The sequence below is a fragment of the Somniosus microcephalus genome, chromosome 4 (genome assembly GCF_052327205.1).
Source record: "Somniosus microcephalus isolate GS21.2 chromosome 4, FLI_Smic_1.0, whole genome shotgun sequence".
Classification (NCBI taxonomy): domain Eukaryota; kingdom Metazoa; phylum Chordata; class Chondrichthyes; order Squaliformes; family Somniosidae; genus Somniosus; species Somniosus microcephalus.
In genome coordinates this window covers 310,709,322-310,728,471 of record NC_140990.1, presented here as the reverse complement: position 1 = coordinate 310,728,471, position 19,150 = coordinate 310,709,322, and the positions used below count along the sequence as shown (strand labels likewise).

The window sequence follows — 19,150 nt, the reverse complement described above, 5'->3', positions numbered from 1 at the left end:
GATGATGTCGCTGAGGGGCAACATGTAGATGAGAAATAGGAGAGGGCCAAGGATGGAGCCTTGTGGGACAGCAGAGGTAATGGTGCAGGAGCGGGGAGAGAAGCCTTTGCAGGTGTTTCTCTGGCTACGATTAGGTAGATAAGAATGGAACCAGGCGAGTGCAGTCCCACCCAGCTGGACCCCAACTAGACAGGTTCCCTCTGACTCACGCTGTCCTTGTTTTAAAGGTGATCAAGTATTCCGGATATGCCCCATCATCGCAAAATATAACAAAAATGGTAGGTTTAGATACGTTGTCCACTGCACAGTCGCAAAGGTCAGCTGAATCTTTCTGTGGATCTACTGGTGTTGGTTCCAGCATATTTTGTGTTCCTAGGCATTTCTTCCCAGTAATCACTCGTGCCTGATAGATGTATTTGCAGCCCTCAGAGTCAGGGTTGGAGTATTTCGTATCACATGAATACGAGGCATTCAAGGCAAAGTAAGTTCCTTTTCCGTAGGCAGTGGCTAAAAAGTATGAAAAGGACACTATTAGATAATAGCTGAAGTCATTGCTCGAACTGATAATCCGCTGTAATGCACCACTACTAAAAGCACGTGAAAACTCACAGGGACTACGATAAATAGGAAAACCGAAATTCCAAACATCTGGAAATAAGATATTTTTATGCTGATCCCGTTTTAGTTTTGATTCCAGGACATCAGCTCTCTTGAGCCAGCTCCCAGTGTTAAGCGAGACTCCCTTATCCCCTCAGCTGCTCTCGCACCCAGTTTTTCAGGAGTATGTGAGTCTGCCCCAGGGATAATGAAACTGGATTTAGCGGTGTAAACAAGGGGAGAGGGATGATGGATGCCAATCACCCTGCGTCTGAATTAAAATGGGGTCAACATAAAAGAGGCTGAAGTCACAAAGGGAAAGCATACGATGAATACACTGCAGTCTCAGAAATGTAAACATATTATAAATAAATAATTCATTTGGACATGAAGTACAATTTCCCGTTCTGTTAAGATGTTACACTAAAAAGGCAGTGTTTGACCCGTGCTCTAAAAAGGCAGCGTTTGACCCGTGCTCTAAAAAGGCAGCTTGACCCGTGCTCTAAAAAGGCAGTGTTTGACCCGTGCTCTAAAAAGGCAGGTTTGACCCGTGCTCTAAAAAGGCAGCGTTTGACCCGTGCTCTAAAAAGGCAGCGTTTGACCCGTGCCCTAAAAAGGCAGCGTTTGACCCGTGCTCTAAAAAGGCAGCGTTTGACCCGTGCTCTAAAAAGGCAGTGTTTGACCCGTGCTCTAAAAAGGCAGTGTTTGACCCGTGCTCTAAAAAGGCAGTGTTTGACCCGTGCTCTAAAAAGGCAGCGTTTGACCCGTGCTCTAAAAAGGCAGTGTTTGACCCGTGCTCTAAAAGGGCAGCGTTTGACCCGTGCTCTAAAAAGGCAGCGTTTGACCCGTGTTTTAAAAAGGCAGCGTTTGACCCGTGCTCTAAAAAGGCAGCGTTTGACCCGTGATCTAAAAAGGCAGCTTTTGACCCGTGCTCTAAAAAGGCAGTGTTTGACCCGTGCTCTAAAAAGGCAGTGTTTGACCCGTGTTCTAAAAAGGCAGTGTTTGACCCGTGCTCTAAAAAGGCAGTGTTTGACCCGTGCTCTAAAAAGGCAGCGTTTGACCCGTGTTCTAAAAAGGCAGTGTTTGACCCGTGCTCTAAAAAGGCAGTGTTTGACCCGTGTTCTAAAAAGGCAGTGTTTGACCCGTGCTCTAAAAAGGCAGGTTTGACCCGTGCTCTAAAAAGGCAGCGTTTGACCCGTGCTCTAAAAAGGCAGTGTTTGACCCGTGCTCTAAAAAGGCAGTGTTTGACCCGTGCTCTAAAAAGGCAGTGTTTGACCCGTGCTCTAAAACGGCAGTGTTTGACCCGTGCTCTAAAAAGGCAGTGTTTGACCCGTGTTCTAAAGAGGCAGTGTTTGACCCGTGCTCTAAAAAGGCAGCTTTTGACCCGTGCTCTAAAAAGGCAGCGTTTGACACGTGCTCTAAAAGGGCAGCGTTTGACCCGTGCTCTAAAAAGGCAGCGTTTGACCCGTGTTCTAAAAAGGCAGTGTTTGACCTGTGCTCTAAAAAGGCAGTGTTTGACCCGTGCTCTAAAAAGGCAGCGTTTGACCCGTGCTCTAAAAAGGCAGCGTTTGACCCGTGCTCTAAAAAGGCAGTGTTTGACCTGTGCTGCAAAAAGGCAGTGTTTGACCCGTGATCTAAAAAGGCAGCTTTTGACCCGTGCTCTAAAAAGGCAGTGTTTGACCCGTGTTCTAAAAAGGCAGTGTTTGACCCGTGCTCTAAAAAGGCAGTGTTTGACCCGTGCTCTAAAAAGGCAGGTTTGACCCGTGCTCTAAAACGGCAGTGTTTGACCCATGCTCTAAAAAGGCAGTGATTGACCCGTGCTCTAAAAAGGCAGTGTTTGACCCGTGCTCTAAAAAGGCAGTGTTTGACCCGTGCTCTAAAAAGACAGTGTTTGACCCGTGCTCTAAAAAGGCAGTGTTTGACCCGTGCTCTAAAAAGGCAGTGTTTGACCCGTGCTCTATCACTTTACACCACAGATAATACAATGGCTCTGAACTTCCTGAGACATTCTGCTGCCGTAACTTTGCCAGAAGTGTGACAGACACCCTGCTTATGAGCATAAATGGGAGTTCCCACTGCCCTACCTTTAAGTAGGTTACTTAATGAAAGAGGACTGCAATCCACCTACAGTTGTCCTTTCTTTTCTAAACATCTTTTTTAATGTTAACACGGACTTAACAGCTCTCCCACACTCAGTCAGCTGGACTGCCCATGGAGGCAAGGCTTAGGGTTAGGCCAGGATTCCAGAGATAGTGTAAGTCCTATCTTAAAACTACAGGCCCTATATTTTTAAGCATTTTTTTCACTTCTACTAGAAATGTTGGGAAACATTCACTTTCCAGTGAAACAAAACAAAAGAAAACACTTGCAAATCCCAGTTTGACGAGTTCAGAGAGCGGAGGAGAAAGAGAAAGAAAGGAGACAGTAAAAGAAGAGAAAGACAGAGATAAGAGAAGGACAGAGAAAAGAGGATTTAAAGGGAAGAAACAGAAAATACATTGGTGGCATTTGGCTTCTCTGCAGGCCATGTGACAGCTGCAGCCAGTCACTTTTAGCCCTGTTTGTTTTTGGCATGTCTGGAGGTGAGTGCAGGTCGATACAGCCATAAAAAGGCCAATTGCACTTTGGGCTTCATAAGTGGGAGGATAAAGTACCAGAATAAAGAAGTAATTATAAATTTGTACAAGGCATTGTTCCAGCCACTGCTCGAGTACTGTGTGCAGTTTTGGGCACTCAGTTCTAGAAAGGGCAATAAAGCCATCGAGAATGTACAGCATAGGTTCACCAGGATTGCACCAGGGACATGAGAATGAAGTTATGAGGATAGACGAGATACTGGGACTGTTTGTACCAGAACAGAGGAAACTAGGAGGAGATCTAGTGAAAGATTTTTAAATTATAAAGGGTTGTGATACACTGAATAGGGAAAGATTATTTCCTCTGGTTTGGGGAGTCTGTGACGAGGGGCCACCAATTTAAAATTGTCACCAAGATAGTGCGGAGAGAGGCTAGGAGAAATTGTTTTATGCAGCGTTGTTAGAACATGGAATCCTTTGCCACGGAATAGTTCAGGCATCTTTAAAGGGAACAGTAGATAAACATTTGAAGCTGAAAAAGGTACAAGGTCATGGGGAAAGAGGAGGGCAGTGGGATTAGTTCTAGATTGCTCTTGCAAAGAGTTGGCACAGGTATGAGTGACTGAATGGCATTTTCCTGTGCAGTAAGCCAAAGCAAACAGGGTATTGGGATGTAGTATCAGAACCACTCAGTACAAGTCAAAGGACACCATTCTCTCCTTATACAGGTCCTTGGTTAGACTGCATCTGGAATACTGCACCCAGTTTTCGTACCCTCACATGGTGGGTGATATAGTGGTGTTTGAAAAGTTTCAGAGGAGATCTATGACAATGATTTGTAGCTTAATGAACCTTAGTTATTCAGACAGCCTTAAAGAGCTGGGTCTACTTACTTTAGAGCAGCATATACTTAGAGGTCATAGACATAGAGTCATAACGGCACAGAAGGAGGCCATTCCGCCTATCGAGTCCGTGTCGGTTCTCTGTAGAACAATTCAGTCGGTCCCATTCCCCCGCTCTATCCCTGTAGCCCTGCAAGTTTATTTCCCTCAAATGCCTATCCAGTCTCCCCATGAAAACATTGAGTGTCTCCGCTTCCACCACTTCCGTCGGCAGTGAATTCCAGGTCCTCACCAATCGCTGCGTAAAAAAGTTTCTCCTTACATCCCCCCTGTATCCCTTACCCAAAACCTTAAATCTGTGTCCCCTAGTCCTTGTACTAGTGGGAACAGCCTTTCCCCGTCTAGCCTATCCAAACCCGTTATAATCTTGTACACCTCTATCAAATCACCCCTCAACCTCTTTTGCTCTAATGAAAACAAATCCAGCTTCTCCAACCTGTCCTTGTAGCTAAGATCCCCCATCCCAGACCCATTCTAGTAAATTTCCTCTGCACCCTCTCAAGGGCCTTCACATCCTTCCTAAAGTGTGGTGACCAGAACTGGATGCAATACCCCAGTTGCGGCCTAACCAACGCTCCATAAAGGTTCAGCATAACTTCTCTACTTTTGTACTCAATACCTCTATTTATGAAGCCCAAGATCCCATATGCTTTGTTAACCACTTTCTCAATATGTCCTGCCACCTTCAGGGACCTATGCACATTAACTCCCAGGTCCCTCTGTCCCTGCACACTCTTTAAAACTGTGCCATTAAGTGTATATTGCCTCTCCCTGTTCCTTCAGCCAAAATGCATCACCTCACACTTCTCTGTATTAAATTACATCTGCCAATTGTCTGCCCATTCTGCTAGCCTTTCTATGTCCTGTTGCAGTCGATTGGAATCATCATCACTGTTTGCCACACCTCCAAGTTTGGTGTCATTGGCAAATTTAGAAATTCTACTCTGTATTCCAATATCCAGGTCATGTATATATTTATCAAAAAAGCAGTGGCCCCAGCACTGACCCATGGGGAACACCGCTGTCTACCATCCTCCAGTCTGAAAAACAGCCATTTACCACAACTCGCTGTTTTCTGCTAATTCCTTATCCAAGCTGCCACTGACCCATCTATTCCATGAGCCTCAATTTTGTTAACCAGCCTTCCATGTGGCACTTTGTCAAACACCTTCCGAAAAACCATGTAGACAACATCCACTGCATTCCCTTCATCAATTCTCTCTGTTATTTCATCAAAAAATTCAATTAGATTAGGTGATCTGATAGAGGTATATAAAATAATGCAAGGGCTGGATTGTGTGACTGTTGATAGATTATTTCAGTTTGACAGACTGGGGAGGACATAGGGACGTGCATTTAAACTATGCAAGAGTAGGAATAGGCTAGATGTCAGGCGGTTCTTGTTTTCCCAGAGAGTAGTGAGTCTCTGGAATGCGTTGCCGGCTGGTGCGGTGTGTGCTGACTATCTTTACCCCCTCATTGGGTGGTGGGGTGGGCGGTGCTGGAGGTGGAGGTGGTGCAAGTGTCTAGACATGATGCTCCTGGCATCAGGAGTGTGAGGCAGGCTTGATGGACCAGCTGGCCTTTTCATGCTCATCCTTTTCGTATATTCATAAACTTCTATGGTTCAAATATACAGTTCAGCCAAGTGACAGCTAGGCACAGTTGGTGATATTCTTACTTCACAATCAGATAGCACCTTTCCAGGTCTTGTGTGCATAATCTATGCTGACAGTTCAGTGACGTACTGAGGGACTGCTGCACTGGAGAAGGTTCTCTCTTTCAGATGATACATTAAATCCAGGCCTTGTTTGCCTGATCTGGTGTTCTAGGTGGATGTAAAAGATCTCATGGCACTATTTGAAGAAGCACAGTGTGTTCACCTGGTGTCATGGCCAACATGCCTCCCTAAATCAACACCACTAAAAACAGATTAACTAGTTGTTCATTTAATTTGCAGTTTGTGAGACCTTGTGAACAAATTGGTTGTCATATTTGCTGAGGTGACAACAGTGATTTCACGTGTAATAATTCATTGTAAAGCAAGTGTAATAATTGATTTGGAGTCTCGAGGGAATGATAAAGCACTATATAAATGCAAGTCTTTCTTTTAACAGTCCCAACTTAAAATCTTATGTAGAACCATAGAGATTTACAGCACAGGAAGCCATTCAGCCCATCATGTCAGTGGCACCGCTCCGCTAGAGCAATCCAAAACTAATCCCAGTGCCCCATTCTTTCCTCATAGTCCTGAATCTTCCTCTGTTTCAAAGAGTTATCCCATTTTACCGTAAAAGATGCAATGGTCTTTGTCTCAATCACTCGCTGTTGCAAAGCATACCATGTTGCAACAACTCACGATGTAGAGTCATAGAGTCATAGAGTCATAGAGTTTTACAGCACAGAAAGAGGCCCTTCGGCCCATCGTGTCTGCGCCGCCCATCCATCCCTGTCCAGTCTAATCCCATTTTCCAGCATTTGGTCCATAGCCTTGTATGCAATGGCATTTCAAGTGCTCATCCAAATGCTTCTTGAATGTTGTGAGGGTTCCTGCCTCCACCACCCTTTCAGGCATTGAGTTCCACATTCCAACCACCCTCTGGGTGAAAAAGTTCCTCCTCAAATCCCCTCTAAATCTCCTGCCCCTTACCCTGAATCTATGCCCCCTTGTTATTGACCCCCCTACTAAGGGGAAAAGTTCCTCTTTATCTACCCTATCTATGCCCCTCATTATTTTGTACACCTCAATCAGGTCCCCCCTCAGCCTTCTCTGCTCCAAGGAAAACAACTCCAGCCTGTCCAGCCTCTCTTCATAGCTGAGGCGCTCCATCCCAGGTAACATCCTGGTGAATCTTCTCTGCACCCTCTCCAAAGCAATCACATCCTTCCTATAGTGAGGCGACCAGAACTGCACACAGTACTCCAGCTGTGGCCTCACCAGCGTTTTGTACAGCTCCATCATAACCTCCCTGCTCTTATATTCTATGCCTCGGCTAATGAAGGCAAGTATCCCATATGCCTTTTTAACCACCTTATCTACCTGCTCCGCTGCCTTCAGGGATCTATGTACATGTACACCAAGGTCCCTTTGACCCTCTGTACTTCCTAGGGTCCTACCACTCATTGTGTATGCCCTTGCCTTATTTGTCCGTCCAAAATGCATCACCTCGCACTTTTCAGGGTTAAATTCCATTTGCCACTTTTCCGCCCATCTGACCAACCCGTTTATATCGTCCTGTAGCTGGAGGCTTTCCTCCTCGCAATTTACCACCCCACCAATTTTCGTGTCATCTGCGAACTTACTGATCATACCTTTTACATTCTCATCCAAATCATTTATGTAGATCACAAACAATAAGGGACCCAGCACCGATCCCTGAGGTACCCCACTGGACACAGGCTTCCAGTCACAAAAGCAACCTTCGACCATCACCCTCTGCCTCCTGCCACTCTGCCAGTTTAGGATCCAACGCGCCAAGGCACCCTGGATCCCATGGGCTCTTACCTTCTTGACCAGTCTCCTATGCGGGACTTTGTCAAAAGCTTTACTGAAGTCCATGTAAACCACATCCACAGCATTTCCCTCATCCACCCCACTAGTCACCCCCTCGAAAAATTCGATCAGATTTGTTAGACATGATTTACCCTTGACAAAGCCATGCTGACTATCCCCGATTAATCCTTGCCTCTCCAAGTGGAGATTAATTTTGTCCCTCAGAATTTTTTCCAATAATTTCCCCACCACAGATGTTAGACTCACTGGCCTGTAATTCCCTGGTTTATCCCTGCTACCCTTCTTGAATAATGGTACTACGTTAGCTGTTCTCCAGTCCTCTGGTACATCCCCTGTGGCCAGAGAGGTTCTGAAAATTAGTGTCAGAGCCCCTGCAATCTCCTCCCTTGCCTCCCACAGCAGCCTGGGATACATCTCGTCCGGGCCTGGGGATTTATCCACTTTTTGGCCCGCTAAAACCGCTAGCACCTCCTCCCTCTCGATGCTAATATGTTCGAGTATGTCACAGTCCCCTTGCCCGATTTCTATGTCTGCATCGTCTTTCTCCATAGTGAACACAGATGCAAAAAATTCATTTAAAACCCCGCCTACATCCTCTGGCTCTACACACAGATTGCCACTTTGGTCCCTAATGGGCCCTACCCTTTCCCTGGTTATCCTCTTGCCCTTAATATACTTATAAAACATCTTAGGATTTTCCTTTATTTTGCTCGCCAGTGTTATTTCATGGCCCCTCCTCGCCCTCCTAATTTCTTTTTTAAGTATGCCCCTGCTCTTTTTATACTCCTCTAGGGCTTCTTCTGTCTTTAGTCTTTTGTAACTGCCAAAAGCCCCCCTTTTATTTCTAATGCATTTTTGTATATCCCTTGTCATCCAAGGTTCCCTTTGCTTGTTGGTCCCACCCTTGACCTTTACAGGAACATGTTGGCGTTGTACTCTCTCTATTTCCCTTCTGAAAGTCTCCCACTGTTTTGATGTGGATTTTCCTATAAGCAGCTGCTCCCAGTCCACTTTGGCCAGATCCTGCCTTATCATATTAAAATCGGCCTTCCCCCAATTTAGAACCCTTATTTCCGGGCCGTCTTTGTCTTTTTCCATGACCACCTTAAATCTCACCGAATTATGGTCACTGTCGCCAAAATGCTCTCCTACTGACACTTCCACCACTTGCCCGGCTACATTCCCCAGAATTAGGTCCAGTATCGCCCCCTCACTTGTAGGATTTTCTACATGTTGACTCAAAAAGCTCTCCTGGATGCACTTTAAGAATTCTGCACCCTCTAAGCCTTTCACACTCTGACTGTCCCAATTTATATTGGGGAAGTTGAAATCCCCCACTATTATTACCCTATTATTTTCGCACTTCTCTGAGATTTGCCTACATATCTGTTCCTCTATCTCCCCCTGACTGTTTGGGGGCCTATAGTACACTCCCAGCAAAGTGCTTGCCCCCTTTTTGTTTTTAAGTTCTACCCATATGGCCTCATTAAAGGAACCCGCTAATATATCATCCCTCCTTACAGCAGTAATTGACTCCTTAATTAATATTGCAACACCCCCTCCCCTTTTACACCCCCCTCTGTCTCGCCTGAAGATTCTATACCCCGGAATATTGAGCTGCCAGTCCTGACCCTCCCTCAACCATGTCTCCGTGATAGCAACAATATCGTACTCCCATGTGTTCAACAACAACTTTAGTTCATCCACCTTATTTGCAAGACTCCTTGCATTAAAATAAATGCCTTCCAGCCCTGCCATATTCTCTTTTGCCTTCACATATTTGCTCTGCCTTCCCAGCTGACTTGTTTTTCCCTCTGTATTTGGCTGTAAAGAAGTTCTTCCCAGCTGACTCCCAACCAGAGTTATTCACCCTATCAAAACCTTTCAGAATTAAAAAAAAACCTCTCTTGATTTTCCTCAGCTTTCTCTATATTGTTCCAGTATCTCAAGTTTCCCCTCATATCTACAGTTTCCAATCCCTGGCATCGTCCCATTGAAGCTACGCTCTGGGATATCTCCAATGCTGACATGTCTGTCTGTACATCATAGTCCTGTGCCATATGGCATTAGCCACTCATGGCTAACCATTTTTTCCCAATCCATTGGCATCAGAATTTGTCATCGTAAGAATTTGTAACACGAACTCAGAGCGGGCAGCTGTTAAGTTACTTCATTTGAAAATGTAAGTGCCCCTCAAACACTGTTCACTGGTTTTCTGTGTCAAACTATTTTCGGCTTGAATATTCCAACAGTATTTTGATCCTTTTATTCTTGTATTTTCTCAGGTTCTTACCATTTCTCCCGCAAAAGCTTCTGTTGAATCCAGTTTTGTTCACTTTTTGGGAAATTTCCTTTGTAGTCCCATGATAAAGGATCTGCTCAATATTTAGCTTAGGGTTCTTTCTTTGTACTGTTTCTTTCCTGACAGAATAACTTTGCTGAAGCTTGCGATTCTGGATCCGTTCGACCTAGAACAGTAGCACAGTGGGTATGTTACTGGACTAATAATCCAGAGGCCCGGAAACATAACGAGTCCAAATCCCACCATGGTAGCTGTGGAATTTAAATTCAGTTAATTAAATAAATCTGGAATAAGAAAGCTGGTATCAGTAATGGTGATCCATGAAACTATCAGATTGTTATAAAAACCCATCTGGATCACTAATGTCCTTTAGGGAAGGAAATCTGGTGTGGTAATGTATTATCACATGGTTTAGTGTGAGCATGCTCAGTTTGCTCTGGCCTAATAAAACAAGCACATGGATTAGCAACTCATTGTGTCTCTGTCCTTCATTTGTTCTACCCACATATATTACATTTTGGCAATGAGGATGGGATCCCAAAGCCATTTTTAGGGATCACGGAAGTGTTCAACCTTCGAGTGGACAAGTTTAAGGTGAATTTGTGACACCTAAATTGAATTTTTGCGATGTTTTACTGTTAGTGCTCATGCAGAATCGTCTGTGCTTCGCCTTCGCGTGTATGTATACACAGCAACAGCGGTGCTGATTCTCACAGATACACAGGTAGCGTGCTGAGTCACTGTTCGACGGGATTGGGATCAGGACAATCATAGCTGCGCCTACGAGATTCATCAGAAGCCTCGGCATGTATGACCAAGCTCATGAACCATTCAGTTCTTACATTGAGCAGATGGAGATGTTTTTTAAGGCCAATAACATTATGGAGACCGAAGGTGCAGTTGAGAATGTTCAAGCTCAAAATAAAGTAATTCATCAATGGAAGAAAGCAATTTTTCTAACAGAGATCGGGCCTGACGTCTATGGAACATTGACCAACCTACTCTACTCACGCCAGGGAAAGCGAAGGATGCATCGTTTGAAAACATTGTTGAGAAACTCGAGGACCATTTCGATCCAAAGCCATTAGAAATAGCGGAGAGCTATAAGTTTGCTACCAGAAACCAAAAATAAAGTGAAACCATCAGTGAGTACATTGTAACTCTTAAGAACCTGTCTTTTCATTGTAACTTAGACACATTTTTGGATTGTGCATTGCGAGATAAGTTTGTGTGTGGACTGGTGGATGAGCGCACACAATCCAAGTTACTAAACACTCTGGGGTGAAAATTCAGTATCACCCCATTTGGGGCACCATTATCGGCCGTGCAGAATGCTTAGCGCCTGGCGCTAATTATCGCCTCCGACTGCAAACTTGGCTTTCATCGCCCGTGGAGTTGATTGGAGCGCTAAATCAGGCACAACACACCTGTCTTAAGGCGCAAAGGCCGAGGAGCGAGGCGTTAACTCAGACTACGGGTGCAGCGCAGGTGCTGTCAGTTAGCGATAAAACACAGACACACTGGCGCCAGACAGTTCTTAAAGGGGAGGGTCAATCTTGCTCTCCAGCCACACCCTGCTCATTGGAGCCTTGAATCTCAGCCTGGAGAGATCTGTGCCTAAATCTTCCAGCCAAGGACTATGGAGAGGGTGAGAGAACGAGCTCAGCGCTTCAGTGAGCAGGCCTTGGAGGCTCTGGTTGGCGCGGTGGAGCGCAGAAGATCTATACTCTTCCCTGAGAGTGGCAGGAGGCCTTTGCCGTGCGAGTACAGAAGAGTGTGGAGGGAGGTGGCTCAGAGCGTCTCCTCCAGGAACATGGTGCCCAGGGCCCATACTCAATGTCGCAAAAAGTTCAACGACCTCACTCGAGTCATCAGGGTGAGTGCCTTTTTTTCAATACCTCTCCATCACTCCATCTCAACCTCACTCTATGGCCAGATGGTCTTAAAACCCCAATGCCCAACACTCATCCAAAACTTATGGCCCTTTCATCAAACACACACACACATTCCACACTTTGCATGCAGTATTCAATTATAGGAGGCACATCAGGCAAGACCATGGCTGTATACAGTAAGGGCTATTCACCTATGGGAGGCACATCAGGCAAGACCATGGCTGCATACAGTAAGGGCTATTCAGCTATGGGAGGCACATCAGGCAAGACCATGGCTGCATATTTACTCAGACACCGTCCTTTTTATTGCAGGCCAAGCTATCTCATAATAGGAGACAGCAGCAACGGACGGGTGGAGGGCGGCCTCAGCTGCAACCCCTCAGCGATCTTGAGGCGCACATCCACAGCATTGTGGCAAGCCGGGTGATCGGTCCCGTCGCCCCTGGAGAGGCCGACCCCGCTCTGGACAGCAATGGTAAGGTCATCACCTTTTTGTCCTCTCTCCTTCCACTTGTCCCTCACAACTCCAGCCTTTGACACTTTCAATCCAACTTACTAAATCGCTGCACTCATTCCTCCCTTACTGCCCCCCTGGCCTCACGCTAAAGCCACTCTTGTACCTCCCTGCTTTCAGATGGTGATTCACCAGCTGAGGAGACAGGCCCTCAAGCTGCCAGTGGGAGTGAAGCTGCAGGCGAGGAGGAAGATGAAGCCGGAGCATCAGCGCCACCCTCTCCCGAGGAAGCCCATGCCCACACTGGGAACACACCTTCCCTGGAGGGGAATAGGGGGGAAGGGTCTGATGAGGGTAACGCTCCAGGACCCAGCAGGCTGCAGCAACGCGATGGGGGTAGGGAAGCTCGGGGGCCTTCTCCCCGGAGGGAGAGTAGGCCAGCGAGTCCTGCTGCACTGGACGCAGAGGAGGAGTGGCTCATCGCTGAAATGAACACCCAGGTGGTGGACATGCACACTGAGCTCATGGGTGCAGTGGGAAGGGTGCCTGAATGCATTGAATCACTGGCAAGGAATGTAGAGCACTTCACTGTAGCACAGGCGGATGCCACGCTAATGCTTAGTGCTGCAATTCAGTCACTTGCTGCCATGACACCATCTCAGACTGCTCTCATGCAGACTCAGATTGAGGCCACGCAAGCACTGACTGCTGCCATCCTCGCTGGTTCATTTCCCCGGGGCTCTCACTGCGCCGCAGCATGCCAGCAATCTGTGTTCCAGAGCTCAGTGACCACCTCCTTGCTGAAGCGCAACCTTCAAAAACACTGCTCCTCAGACATATTAACGTAGGAGAATTGTTGGCGAAATACCCTGGGAGTGTAAGGTCTCCTGTACAGAGGCCTGTTGGCCCTCCTCCATCTGGCCATGATTGCCACTCTCTCTCTGCGTCTGTGACCTCCGAATCTGCAGGTTCAGGATGACGCCTCCAATCAGTGCAGCCCCCAAAGTCTCTTGGCAATCAAAGTAATGAAGGTCAAAAACAAACATACCTGCAAAGTGATGCTCAGTAGCCAAAACTACTTCACACAGTGGTGACTCTATGCAGAAGTCTCTCCTTCTCTCTCTCAGAATCTCTCTCTCTGTCAGAACGAGTGGTGCAAAAATGTCTACCACAGAAAAAGCCAGGAAGAGGCCGCATTGAAATAGCATCCCCCCAGCCCCACAGCGACTGGGAAATGCTCCAAACTACCTGTCGTTGCTTGCGCCAGGCGGAAAGGAGGGGCGCGCCACTCAATATCCGTTCTGGGGCGCCACAAGGGCGTTGCACGCTCGAATGACATCAAGATCACTGGACCCACTCCAATTTGCCTACCGCCCAAACAGATCTAGGGATGATGCCATCACCACTGTACTGCACACTGCCTTATCACACCTGGATAAGAGGAACACCTATGTGAGAATGTTGTTCATTGATTATAGTTCAGCATTCAATACCATTATCCCCTCCAAGCTTGTCAACAAGCTCAGTGAGCTAGGACTTAACACCTCCCTATGCAACTGGATCCTGGACTTCCTGACGGGCAGACCCCAGGCGGTGAAAATAGGCAGAAACACCTCCTCCACACTGATCCTGAGCACGGGAGCTCCCCAGGGTTGTGTGCTCAGCCCCCTTCTGTACTCCCTGTTTACTCACGATTGCGTGGCCACGCACAACTTCAACTCCATCATCAAGTTTGCTGATGACACTACCGTTGTAGGCCTGATCACAGATGGCGACGAGACAGGCTACAGGGAGGAGGTAAGAGCCCTAGGAGAATGGTGCAAGTACAACAACCTCTCCCTCAACATCAGCAAAACAAAGGAGATGATCGTGGACTACAGGAAGCGGCAGGGGGAGGGACACACCCCAATCTACATCGAAGGGGCTGAGGTGGAGAGGGTCAGCAGCTTCAAATTCCTGGGTGTATTCATTACGGAGGACTTAACGTGGTCCCATCACATCGACGTTGTAACCAAGAAGGCATGCCAATGCCTGTTCTTCCTCAGGAGACTGAAGAAATTTGGAATGGCCCCCCAGATTCTCACCAACTTCTACCGGTGCACCATCGAGAGTATCCTGTCCGGTTGCATCACTACCTGGTATGGCAACTGCACTGCCACAGACCGCAAGGCTCTACGGATGGTAGTGAAAGCTGCACAACACACTATAGGAATTAAACTACCTGCTGTGCAGGATATCTACCCCGAGAGGTGCCGGGGGAAGGCCCTGAGAATCATTAAAGACGCGAGTCACCCCAGCCACAACCTCTTCGCCCTGCTCCCGTCCGGTAAGAGATACCGAAGCATACGGTCTCGTACCAACAGGTTTCGAAACAGCTTCTACACCCAGGCCATAAGACTCATGAACGATTAATTTATTGTTATTTATTACTGTTGTTTTATTTATTATTACTGTCGTTCTATTAGTATTTCTATTAGTATTTTTATCATTGTTATGCCATATTTATTCCAATGTTGGGAGGACTCATAAAAATCAACATTTCATTGTGCAGTACACATGTCTGCTGCATATATGACAAATAAAATTGAATTGAATTGAATTGAATTGAATTGATCTGCGTGCGCAGGAAATCGGGGTGGTATTGTTTAGCACCACTGCAAAATGTCTGGTCAATTTCACGAGAGGCGCAGATATCGCCATGCCTGGGCGCTAGTTGCTTTGCGCCCCATTAGCGCCCTCTTAAGGCGCTAACGGGAGGCGCAAACCAACTGAATTTTTCCCCCTCTGAATCTAATGCTTGACAAAGCATGCAAAATTGCCCTATCTACGGAGATGGCATCTAAAAATGCGAGGGAGCTCCGGCCAACTCAAGTGTCTAGTGCAGCTGAGGACTACAGTCATAAAGCCACCGCCAAGCCTAAAGCTGTGAGACCAAGTCAAAAGCACGTTGGTGAGAGCAGTTCAGTGAATTGTTATCGCTGCAAAGGAAATCACTCACCACAGTCCTGCCAATACAAAAATGTGAAGTGTTTTCAGAAGCAAGGCCATATTTCAACAACTTGCAGATCTAGATCGAAAGCAGGAAGTAAGAAACATTCTAGTGGCAATGCAAAGCAGCAACAACAAAAGGGAGGAATTCACAATATTGAAGTGAACACACCTGATGTTGAAGAACTCGGCGTCTACAGTATCTATGCCACTAGCGACTTCCATACAAAACTTTTGGTCAATGTGTATCAATATGGCGACGGACTGCTTTATCATGAGTAAGGACACATATGAGAGTAAGTTTAATCAAGTACCACTTACAAAGAGTATTGTAAAGTTAAAAACCTACTCCGGGGAAATCCTAGAGACATACGGACAAATGGAATGTACAGTTCAACACAATGGCCAGTCAGCAAAGCTGCCTATTATTGTAGTGAGCTACAACAACAGGCCAACTCTCATGGGCAAAGGTTGGTTGAGAAAGTTAAAACTAGACTGGAAAAACGTCTTCAGTGTCGATGCTTCAAAGAAGCGACTCGACACAATGCTGAACAAGTATGAAAGCATGTTCACAGAGAATTATGAGGGCATCAATGGGTATGACGCGCATATCCACATCAAGCCCAATGCGAAGCCTGTCTATTGTAAGCCAAGGCTGGTCCCCTATGTGTTGAAAAGTCAAGTGGAGGAAGAGCTAGTGAAGCTCAGAGAGAACGGTGTGCTAGTATAGATGGAGCTAAGCAATGCCACAATCAATGGATCAAATCAAAGCTCTGCAGTCCTGCCACATCCTGTCGTGAATGGTGGTGGACAATTAAACAACTAACAGGAGGAGGAGGCTCCATGAATATCATTATCCTCAAAGATGGCGGAACATAGAAACATAGAAACATAGAAGATAGGAGCAGGAGTAGGCTATTCGGCCTCTCGAGCCAGTTCCGCCATTCAATGAGATCATGACTGATCATCCAAACTCAGTACCCTGTCCCTGCCTTCTCCCCATATCCCTTGATCCCTTTAGCCTTAAGAAATATATCTAACTCCTTCTTGAATATATTTAATGAATTGGCCTCCACTGCCTTCTGTGGTAGAGAATTCCACAGGTTCACCACTCTCTGGGTGAAGAGATTCTTCCTCATCCCTGTCCTAAATGGCTTACCCCTTATCCTTAGACTGTGACCCCTGGTTCTGGACTCCCCTGCCATCGGGAACATCCTTCCTGCATCTAGTCTGTCTAGTCCTGTTAGAATTTTATAAGTTTCAATGAGATCCCCTGTCATTCTTCTGAACTCCAGCAAGTATAAGCCCAATCGACCCAATCTCTCCTCATACGTCATTCCTGCCATCCCAGGTATCAGTCTGGTGAATCTTCGCTGCACTCCCTCCATGGCAAGAACATCCTTCCTCAGATAAGGCGACCAAAACGGCACAAAATCCTCAAGGTGTGGTCTCACCAAGGCCCTGTACAACTGCAGCAAGACATCCTTGTTCCTGTACTCGAACCCTCTCGCTACGAAGGCCAACATACCATTTGCCTTCTTAACCGCCTGCTGCACCTGCATGCTTACCTTCAGTGACTGGTGTACAAGGACACCCAGGTCTCGTTGCACTTTCCCTTCTCCCAATCTATTGCCATTCAGATAATAATCTGCCTTCTTGTTTTTGCCACCAAAATGGATAACCTCGCATTTATCCACATTATACTGCATCTGCCATGCATCTGTCCAATCACCCAACCTGTCCAAATCATACTGGAGTTTCTCAGCATCCTCCTCACAGCACACACGCCCACCCAGCTTTGTGTCGTCTGCAAACTTGGAGATATTACATCTAGTTCCCTCGTCTAGATCATTGATATATATTGTGAATAGCTGGGGTCCTAGGACCGATCCCTGCGGTACCCCACTAGTCACTGCCTGCCACTCGGAAAAATACCCGTTTATTCCAGCAAGCGAGTGCAAAAGACAAGGCTGAAGCGTTTGCAACCATCTTCAGCCAGAACTGCCGAGTGGATGATCCATCTTGGCCTCCTCCCGATGTCCCCACCATCAGAGAAGCCAGTCTTCAGCCAATTCAATTCAATCCACGTGTTATCAAGAAATGATGGGGAGAAAGCAGGGACAGGGTACTGAATTTGGATAATAAGCCATGATCACATTAAATGACGGAACAGGCTCGAGGGGCCGAATGGCCTACTCCTGCTCCTATCTTCTATGTTTCTATGTTTCTAAATGGCTGAGCACACGGGATACAGCAAAGGCTATGGGCCCCGACAACATCCCGACTGTCGTGCTGAAGACTTGTGCTCCAGAACTAGCCGCAACTTTAGCCAAGCTGTTCCAGTACAGCTACAACATTGGCATCTACCCGACAATGTGGAAAACTGTCTAGGTAGGTCCTGTCCACAAAAAGAAGGACAAATCCAATCTAGCCAGTTACTACCCCATCAGTCTACTCTCAATCATCAACAAAGTGATGGAAGGTGTCGTCAACAGTGCTATCAAGCGGCACTTACTTACCAATAACTTGATCACTGATTCCCAGTTTGTGTTCCGCCAGGACCACTCGGCTTCAGACCTCATTAAAGCCTTAGTCCAAATATGGACAAAAGAGATGAATTCCAGTGGTGAGGTGAGAGTGACTACCCTTGACATCAAGGCAGCATTTGACCGAGTGTGGCATCAAGGAGTCCTAGTAAAATTGACGTCAATGGGAATCGGGAAAATCTCTCCACTGGCTGGAGTCATACCTAGCACAAAGGAAGATGATTGTGCTTGTTGGAGGCCAATCATCTCAGCCCCAGGACATTGCTGCAGGAGTTCCTCAAGGCAGTGTCCTCGGCCCATCCATCTTCAGCTGCTTCATCATTGACCTTCCCTCCATCATAAGATCAGAAGTGGGGATGTTCGCTGATGATTGCACAGTGTTCAGTTCCATTTGCAACTCCCCAGATAATGAAGCAGTCTATGCCCGCATATAATAAGACCTGGACGACATTCAGGCTTGGTCTGATAAGTGGCAAGTAACATTCGCGCCACACAAGTTCCAGGCAATGACTATTTCCAACAAGCGAGAGTCTAGCCACTGCCCATTGACATTCAATGGCATTACCATCGCCAAATCCCCCACCATCAACATCCTGGGGGGTCACCATTGACCAGAAACTTAACTGGACCAGCCACGTAAATACTGTGGCCATAAGAGCAGGTCAGGTGCTGGGTATTCTGTGGCGAGTGTCTCACCTCCTGACTCACCAAAGTCTTTTGACCATTTACAAGGCACAAGTCAGGAGTGTGATGGAATACTCCCCACTTATCTGGATGAGTACAGCTCCAACATCACTCAAGAAGCTCGACACCATCCAAGACAAAGTAGACCGCTTGAGTGGCACCCCATCCACCACCTTAATCATTCATTCCCTCCACCACCGGTGCATCGTAGCTGTAGTGTGTACCATCTACAAGATGCATTGCAGCAACTCGCCAAGGCTTCTTCGGCAGCACCTCCCATACCCGCGACCTCTACCACCTAAAAGGACAATGGCAGCAGGTTCATGGGAACACCACCTCCTGCAAGTTCCCCTCCAAGTTACACGTCATTGTGACTTGAAAATATATCGCCCTTCCTTCATTGTCGCCCTTCCTTCATTGTCGCCCTTCCTTCATTGTCGCCCTTCCTTCATTGTCGCCCTTCCTTCATTGTCATGGTCTAAGTCCTGGATCTCCCTCCCTAACAGCACTGTGGGAGTGCCTTCACCACACGGACTGCAGCGGTTCAAGAAGGCGGCTCACCAGCACCTTCTCAAGGGTAATTAGGGATGGGCAATAAATGCTGGCCTTGCCAGTGATGCCCACATCCCAGGAACAAATTTTTTAAAAAGAGAGATTTATACAGGATTCGTTTTTAAAGTAAAAATAAATAG

At 46.7% G+C, this 19,150-nt stretch overlaps 1 protein-coding gene across 3 annotated transcripts in view; it reads right to left on the bottom strand.

The window, feature by feature from the left end:
• Positions 1-205: 205 nt before the first annotated feature.
• The window catches only part of LOC147120591 (protein mono-ADP-ribosyltransferase PARP14-like), a 169,310-nt gene continuing 150,365 nt past the window's right edge, over positions 206-19,150 (bottom strand). For all 3 annotated transcript variants that reach the window (XM_085986719.1, XM_085986720.1, XM_085986718.1), the window contains exons 25-26: positions 9,883-10,057; positions 206-507 (exon numbers count right to left, since the gene is read on the bottom strand). In XM_085986719.1, the coding sequence (XP_085842845.1) occupies positions 206-507; positions 9,883-10,057 (477 nt within the window). The remainder of the gene's footprint in view (positions 508-9,882; positions 10,058-19,150) is intronic.